The 9,195-nt window shown below is 37.4% G+C and overlaps 1 protein-coding gene across 1 annotated transcript in view; it reads left to right on the top strand.

Annotated features, from left to right (window-relative positions):
• Positions 1-409: 409 nt before the first annotated feature.
• PODXL2 (podocalyxin like 2) overlaps positions 410-9,195 on the top strand; it is a 45,546-nt gene continuing 36,760 nt past the window's right edge. Inside the window, exons 1-2 of the mRNA XM_007953220.2 lie at positions 410-422; positions 491-769. Of these exons, the coding sequence (XP_007951411.1) occupies positions 410-422; positions 491-769 (292 nt within the window). The remainder of the gene's footprint in view (positions 423-490; positions 770-9,195) is intronic.

Below are 9,195 nucleotides of genomic sequence, written 5' to 3'. Positions count from 1 at the left end.
CCTAACATAGTTTTTTTTAACAGATCACGTTCTTACCACAGTTGACCATACTTCAGCTTAAGATAAAAGTCAAGAGAACAATGTCCACATGTGAATCTAGGTCCTTAAAGGCAGGGACCCTGTCTTCATTTGTATTTGTACCCCCAGCACCTAGTACAGTTTCTGGCAAAGAAAGGTACTAAATAGACATTTTCTGAGTAAGCAGATAAATGCTCAGTGTAACACTGCTTCACCTGATTCCTCACTATTTCCTGCCAATCTGCCCGTCTCTCCTTTGCCCGTGCTATAGGAAGGGCTAAGCACTTTGGCTGTTTTGAAATAAAAACATCATCTCAGAATCCCCTTGCTTTTGGTGTTCAGAAATGTACTTCGAAGCCCTCAAATATACTTCTGGGTTCTTTGTGGAGAGATGTCTAAACCTGGTGCTTCTTCATTTCAGTCTTTGGTCTCACCTGCTTCTCATAACTGTTTGGCTTTTATGTCTGCACAGGAGTGTACCTGGGTGCATATGCTGCTGGGTCTGATGAACCTAGCCCAGACGGCCTCACTTCCACCTCCTTGCTGGACCTCCTGCTGCCCACTGGCCTGGAGCCACTGGACTCAGAGGAGCCCAGTGAGGCCATGGGACTAGGAGCTGGCCTTGGAGCCCCTGGCTCCGGCTTCCCTAGTGAAGACAGTGAGGAGTCCCGGATTCTGCAGCCACCACAGTACTTCTGGGAAGAGGAGGAAGAGTTGAATGACTCAAGCCTGGACTTAGGACCTACTGCAGGTAGCTCTTCTTACCTAAAGAGTGTGTGTTGATTGCCAACTGAGTGTGAGACAGTCTAGATAGAATACCAAATGACCATTTCCATGACTGGAATCAACTCCTTGCCTCTCTCCACCAGTTGTTGCCATGTTCACCTGCACATCAAAGCCAAGTCTCTGGGACTTACTGGCCCAGGAAGCCTTTTTCCCTTTAATATTAACTACTATTTAGTGAGTGCTTACTCTGCTCATGTAATTTAATATAATACTTATAATCTATGAGATAAGTATATTACCACCATTTTAAACGTGAGAAAACCAAGATTTAGAGAGGTTAAAAAGCTTGCCTAAGGTCACGCAGCTGTTAAGATGTTCAGTCAGGAGTGAAACATAAGTCTTTCCAAGGTCTAGGTTTTTTGTTGTTGTTGTTTGTTTGTTTTCTGTTGTGCTGTACTATTTCTGTTGAAGATTCCCAAGGGGTTGGCAGATTCTGTGCTCCCTTTTGGGTCTATCTGATCTCTGGTCAGGGCATTCTAGTTATCTTTTCCTCAGTGATACACCAGAGCTGGTTTCTGGTTTACAGTGCATGTTTTCCTTAATGGCTGCTGTTGGACATCTGTGTCCTAAAGGAAGTCTGATGAGGCTTAGGACTCAGCCAAAATGCATGCGGCCATGGGGCTGATTACAGATGCAACAGAGCATGGTCGTGATGCTTCTGGCCACAGCAGCTGTGCACATGTTCTTGGCTAGCGGGAGCTTATTTTTAATTGTTGGATTCTTGAATTGCTGTGTGTGTGTGCACGCATGGGGGCAGAGTATTACAGAATTTTCAAATTTTTTTTTAACAAATATTTATTGGATTTGTTTTTTCTAAATAAAAAAAATACATGAATATTGTAGAAAATCTGAAAAATACAAAAATAGTACAAGGAAGAAAATAAAAACCACCCATAATCTGATGATGGAAAATTTGGCAGTGATTATTGGTGATGATTGCACACATGATTAATGTAATTGATGTTACTAAATTGTATGCATGAAAAATGTTGAATTGGCAAATATTATATATACATTTACAGTAAAAAGATAATTACTCATAATCTCAAACTAAAAGATAATAATTAATATTTTGGAGTATATCCTTCTAGTCATTTTATATGCAAAATTGGATCATACTTTTAACCTATTGCTGTCAAATTGATTCCAACTCATAGCGGAATGGATGAAGTAGCACTGCCCCACAGGTTTCCAAGGCTGTAAATCTTTATGGAAGCAGAATGCCACATCTTCTGCAGAGCAGCTGGTGGGTTCAAACCACTGACCTTTTGGTTAGTAGCCTAGTGCTTTAACCACTGTGCAACCAGTGGTCCTTTGAATCATACTGGACATAATATTTTCACTTAAAATATTTTATAAATATATTCCACATCATTAAATATTCTTTTGTAACCTGATTTTTAATGACTACATATGTCATCATGTGGATCCTCATTATATTAAACCTAGGTTGTTTCTGATTTTAATGCTTTTACAAATATCCTTATACATTTTTGTACTTTTCTGATTGTTTCCTTAGAATAAATTTCTAGAATAAAATCGCTAGGTTAAAAGTCAACAGCCCACGCAGAAACAGAAGACTTAATCAAATTAATAAATGCAAAAAGGGTTTATTTATAAAGCAGTTAATTTACAATGATATGGTCAGGGTTTGTACAAAACACAAAGGAATCCAGGGTATCAGGATCTGAGCTCTCATGACTCATAGGCCCAAAAAGACAACCAAAAAAAAAAACAAACTTACTGCCATCGAGTCACTTCTGACTCATAGTGACCACCTTTGGGTTTCCAAAGGGGTAAATCTTTGCAGAAGTAGATTGCCCAATCTTTCTTCCATGGAGTGGCTTGTGAGTTTGAACCACCAACCTTCTGGTTAGCAGTCAGGTCCCTTAGGCACTACACCACCAGAGCTCCTTAAAAGGACAGCCAAACCAAACCAAACTCACTACCATAGAGTCAGATCCAACTCATAGCAACACCTCCTTGGGTTTCTGAGGCAGTATCACTACAGAAGTAGATTGCCCAATCTTCCTTCTGAGGAGTGGCTGGTGGGTTTGAACCGCCAGCCTTCTGGTTAGGCACTGCCTTAGGCACTATGCCACCAGAGCTCCCTAAAAGGACAACAGGAGGGACAAATTGAAGGAGCCCTCTCCTCTCCTTAGCTTCTGGCAGGGCTCCCATTCATTGACCATGGTTCCCCTTTGTTATCCTTTCCTTTTGTCTCTTGTGGAGGAGCCCTGTCAGAAACCAGAGGGCATAGGAGGCTGTTGATGTGATTCATATGGGGCAGAGAGCAGGGTAGAAGAGGATAGAAAGTAAATTTGGAGGGACAAATGGAGGTGTCTGGCACAAAGGATATGAATCTTTCTAAAGGCTTTTGTTAAATATTTCTAAGTTATACTCCAAAAGGATTGTTCCAGTTTGCATACCCACCACAGGTGGAATGAATGCCATTTTTTTTGGAACCTTTCCTAACACTGAATTTTTGCATTTAAAAATCTTTATCAATTTTGTGCATAAAATTATAATGGACTTTGAATACTACTAACGTTTAACAAGTTCTTTTGTTTTTTGAGTTAGGCATGTTCTAAAATTCCAGCTCTCCCATTTAACAGCTACATGATTTTGGCAAGTAATTTAACCTAAGCCTCAGTTTTTTTGTGTAGGAAATGGGTATAGTAATAGTACCTACCACATAGGGTTATGAGATTTAAATGCAATAATTCATTTAAAGCACTTAGCACAGTGCCTTGCACATGATGAGTGATCTGTAAACATTAGCTATTATTATTATTATATCTTTTGCTATCGAATTTTTTAATTTTTTCTTCTTTTATACATCTTCATATTAGAAGATATGAACCTTTTCTCTGACATACATATTTTAATATTTTTCACATTTTTATCATTTTTTCTGGTTTGTCAATTACTTTGATTTTTTAAAAAACTAATTAAAAAAACTAATTAATTAACTTTTTATTGTGATTTGGGTAAAAATTTACAGAGCAAATTCATTTTCCATTCAACAGTTCATACACATTTTGTTTTATGACATTGATTGTGTTATGACATTGATCCCCATAATGTAACAGCTCTCTTTCCACTTCCTCCCTGTGGTTACCTTTTCCCTGTGTCCTTCTTTCCTATGCATTCCTGCCTTCTGAGCTATCTCCCTGTGCAAATAATTATTTTGATTCTTATTATAGTAGTTTTTGACTTTAATCAATTTTTATTAACCTAAAACTATCTTTTAAAATATTTTTCATGTTTTTTCTCCCTTTGCTTTATATTTAGAAAAAAAACCTTTCCCATCCTGACAAATATGTACCTGTATTTTTTCTGCCTTTCTGTAGCTTCATAGTTTACATTTAACTCTTTATTCTGGCTGTAATCTATTTTGGCACATGGTGTGAAATAAGGATGTAATTTCACTTTTCCCATACATACTTAACCTATTGCCGAAGTAGTATTCATTGATAAATGTACTGAGGCCTATTTCTGGGCTTTTCCTTTTGTGTCCAGACTGTTGAGATGCTGTCTAATATAAGCATTCACTCAGAGACTGGACATTGCTTAAGATCACAGTAGAATGGCAGTAAGTTTTGTTAGCTCAGATTTGTTTTTGTCTTCTTTTTCTCTCACTTCTTGTGTCTCTTCTTCTCACTGTGGCTTCTCTAGATCTCATTATAAGGAAAATTGTTATTGTTCATTGAATAAAACTATGTAATAAGCACTTCGCATATGTTATTCTTACTACAACTCCATGAGGTAGGTCTGTTGCCTCCTCTCTGATATACATACCTGAATGACTTTGAGGTGAGAATAGTGAATGTCGAACAAGGGAATAAGAGGTACAGGGGAGGTATTAGGAAGAGAGCTGCTTTTGTCTAGGACAGTTTTTCCCTACTGTTAGCTTCCACCCCTTTCTTCTGAGCTTCTTAACATTCTTTCTGTATGTTGTTTTAATGTGAAAGAGCAAATTATAATGTTTTTACAAAAAATAAGGTAATTCTTTAAAGTTGGCAAGTCCTTGAAACACAACTCAAACAGGCTAATGTAAAATTAAGAGGAATTTATTAGCTCAGTAAGTGAAAAGTCCTGGGAGAAGTTGCCAGCTATGGGCATGGCCCTATCCAAGTATTCAATGTGTCTGAACCTACCTTGCTCCATCTTGCTTTGCTTTCCCTTGGTTAGCTTCATTCTTAGGCAAGACTGTTACTGTGTAGTGGCATGGATATACACCAGTAACTCTAGTTTCATATTCCTTTTATCTTAGCAATTTTAGCAGATACAGAGCTTTGCTTTCCCATTGCTTTCAGGAAAAGTCCCAAAATTGAGACTCGTTAGTCATTAGTCAAGACCCACTCTTGAGCCCATCTCTGAACCAGTCACTAAGGCCATGGGGATGGAATTCTCTGATTCTCCAGGAGTGGGTCTTGAGGGTCTTCCACACATACTCTGAAGCCAGGGGTTAAGGCCCCATACTCCTGGACCCAAGAAGAGGCAGGAATGTCCCCCAGAAGAATTAGTGGGTTATAACAGAAAGAGAAGGATAAGATGATAGGTGTCATAAACACCATGGCACTTGAGTGAGAGCAGTAACTCATTCATAAAGTGCTTAAATTTATAAGTCATTTTTGCATGTTTTTTTTCCAGATCTATAAAAGTAAGCATGATTATTATCTATATTTTGTAGCTGAGGAAACATTTAATAGTGGCACTAAATTACACTAAGATTTAAAGTAGCAGAGCTGGATCTCAGGTGTAAGATTTCTAGTTCAAGATCTGGTGTTCTTTCTTGATAATGAAATCATGCATAAGACTATTTAATTTTATTGCCTGAATTGAATTTTGTAGATACCAAATCATTAAGCATCTGTCTGCTGGGATATGGAAATGGTTTCCATACAGCAAATCCTTGTTGAGATTATATCTGTTGTAGAATGATTTGCCCTCACGAATCTCTCAATATGTATTAGGCATGTTCAGTAAAAGCTACAGTCTGATAATCAGAGAGCCAGCTGACTGAACCCTTGTTAAGAAAATAATCAAAACTTAAAGAAATTGAAGCATAAAGTTTATTCTGAGCAGTTATTCTATATGCATATATGATTCCAGGAAAAGAAAAATGGCTTGAAGTTTGCTAGTTTCAACTTATAATGAGAAAAAAAAATACTATCATAGAGTCAATTCCCACTCACAGTGATCCTGTAGAACAGGATAGAACTGCCCTGTAAGGTTTCCGAGGCTGTAAATCTTTACGGAAGCAGGTTGCCTCACCTTTCTCCTGCAGAGTAGCTTGTGTGTTCAAACCACCAACCTTTTGGCTAGCAGACAAATGCTTTAACCACTGCACCACCAGAGCTCCTTATCTAAAGAGGAAAAAAAAACAAAAAAAACCCCAACTCATTGCCATCAAGTTGATCCCAACTCATAGTGACCGCTATTGGGTTTCCATGCTGTAACAGAAGCAGATTGCACATCTTTTTTACCACAGAGTAGCTGATGGGTTCAAACCACCAACGTTTTTGGTTACCAGCCAAATTCCTTAGTCACTATACCAGAGCTCCTTATCTTAAAATAAAAACCAAGCCAAAAAACCAAATTCATTGTTTTCAAGTCAGATCTGACTCATAGCGACCCCTCCTTGGGTTTCTGAGGTGCTATCACTACAGAAGTAGATTGCCCAGCCTTCCTTCCGAGGAGTAGGTAGTAGGTTTGAACCACCAGCCTTCTGGTTAGCAGTCAAATGCCTTAGGCACTGAACCCCAAGAGCTCCTAAAGAGAAAAAAGAAGGGAAAAATATAGAAGGTCAACCACTGGCTAATCTTAACATGATTAATTGAAACCTTCCCTCTCCCTTTTACTAAGATCAAATGAGTTCAGGTCATAAAGTGGTCTCTGGCCCTTCACCCCCCTTCAGCTAAACCTAATTGTTGTGGAGTCGATTCCGTCTCGTAGTGACCCCCATTTGGTTTCCGAGGTGGTAAATCTTTATCAAAGTAGATTGCCTTGTCTTCCTTTTGCAGAGTAGCTGGTAGGTTTGAACTGTCACCCTTCTGGTTAGCAGTCAAATGCCTTAGGCACTGCACTACCAGAGCTCCTTAGCTAGCCTTTTGAAATTCAGATTTAGTAAAGAAAATATAAGCAACTTTGGGTGAAGGAAAAGTCCCTGGCAGGATTAATTTTCATCAGGATTTTCTTTACAATGAATATTTGGTTTTATAGTTAAGAAAACCTTAAACCTAAAGTGAGTTGTCTGTTACTAATTTTTCTGTTTGACACCTTAAGGTGTCACCTAGACACACACAGTCCTGTAATTTTTGTTTTACATTAGTAATTGTTAAAAAAATAAAAATCCACTGAAATCTGAACATAGGTTTATTCTGAGCAGTTATTCTGTATGCATATAGGGAGGCCATTTTGATTTTGGAAAAAATGAATGGCTCGAAGAAACTAGGTATAATGAGGCTTATAAAGAGAAGAGGAGACAGAAGTACAGATCAGCTTATTGGCTAATCTTAACATGACTGAATCCTGCCTCCCCCCTTTAGTGAGATCAATTCTATCATGTTATTTCTGGCCTGGCTGCTTTTAATTTGGCCGTCTACCCACCTGAGGCCTTTGGGCTTTTCAGGATTTAAATTAGGAGGTAATGGCTTGACAGTTACACTTTTCTAGCAAGATAAGACAAATTAATATTGCTGTAGAGCACTTTCTGCAGGCTTTTGCAGTTTGGGTTTGGCTTTTTATGGCTAATATTTGGTTGTGTGGATAAGAAAAAACCTTAAATCAAAGCAAGATATCTGATATTTCCTATTCAACATTATAAATATCATACTGTTAGAATAAATATCATTATAATATTATTAGAAAATATAAATTAAAAGAAGAAATTAAAAACCACGTACAATCCTATCACCTGGAGTTAATGAGTGTTAACATTTTGGTGTATATCTTTCCATATGAGAAATATATAAAAGTATACTTTTAAATTTTTAAAGTTATTATTTTTATTATTGCAGTGTTCCTTCCCCTCCCCTCCCACCCCTGGTAACCAACAAAGTTTCCTTCCATATATAATATAAAATACACTTTTTGAAAAAGTAGGATTATGGTGTACATATCTTGTTTCACTTAACAGCATATTTCCAAACCAGTAAATACATTTCTACAGCATCAATTGAAAGGGCAAGTAATATACCATCATGTGATTGGACCATCCGAATCCCCTGCTGGGTGAACATGAACGCTGGCTTGTTTCCAGTCTTCTGTTATGTGAATTGTGCTATGTTGGGAATCCTTAAAACCAAATCCTTATGTGCATCCATAATTTTTTCCTTAGGGTACATTTCTAGAAATGAAATGGTAGGTTCAGAATGTTTTTTGTTAGAGCATTTCATTTATATTCTGCAGTAGCCCTCCAGAAATGTACCAATTTCCATTCGCATAAGTACTGGATTGAGTAAATGTTTCCTGTCCCCATCCAATACTTTAAATATATATATATATATTTGTCAAGTTGTTAGTCCAAAATTTTTGGCATCTTGTTTAATTTACATTTCTTGGAACACTACTGAGGTTGACCATTAAAAAGTAGGTTTAAATTATATTGAAAATCTCTTCCTTTACACCTCTTTATAAAAATCTATTTTAAATTTTGTGACGGTCATTTGAATAACTGGCTTGAGAGATGAACGCGGGGGACAATTTTCAGTGATTTGACGATATTCTAAATGGACATTTAAAGTGATCTAAAGAGGCCACTGGTCCTGATGCCTGTTTTAATTTCATGTCTTGAACCGAGGAATCAATATCTTGTTAATATTTCAGCTGTTGTCAGAAGTCATCCATGAGATTATGACTATTCTGAATGGCAGAAATAAAGTACAGTGTGAGCTTCATAACCCAGGGAAAGAGACCTACAAACTAATGAAGTATAGGAGGAAAAAATGTAAGAAGACATTTAGGGAATAAAAGCACCATGGTGAGATTAAAAATAAATGAATAAAAGCTTGGTGAACCTAAGTTGTCCAGAAAAAGCCCTAGAGCTTCATCAGAGTGACCTTTAGCTCCATCTGAGCGATCAACATCACATCACCTTTGGGAAAATGCAGCTTAATGCTGTGATCAATTAAAATGTTATGTGAGTCAAGAAATCTGGCTTTCCATTTATAGCTGTTAGCTTCTAATTAGAGAACCTGGTTCACTCTTCAAGAATTCACCCAGAAAGTATTTATTGTGTATCTACTCTGTTGATTTTGTAAACACTTTTAAAACTGTGATAGATCCAGAGTTTTAACAAGAAGAATAATGGCAGTGGACAGGTTGATAAGAAATTTATTGTTATTGTTGTTGTTATGTACCATCGAGTCAGCCCTGACTCATAGC

The sequence above is a fragment of the Orycteropus afer genome, unplaced genomic scaffold, assembly GCF_000298275.1.
Source record: "Orycteropus afer afer isolate SDZICR_OR568_19922 unplaced genomic scaffold, OryAfe1.0 scaffold00377, whole genome shotgun sequence".
NCBI lineage: Eukaryota > Metazoa > Chordata > Mammalia > Tubulidentata > Orycteropodidae > Orycteropus > Orycteropus afer.
This window is presented reverse-complemented; position numbering and strand designations above follow the sequence as displayed.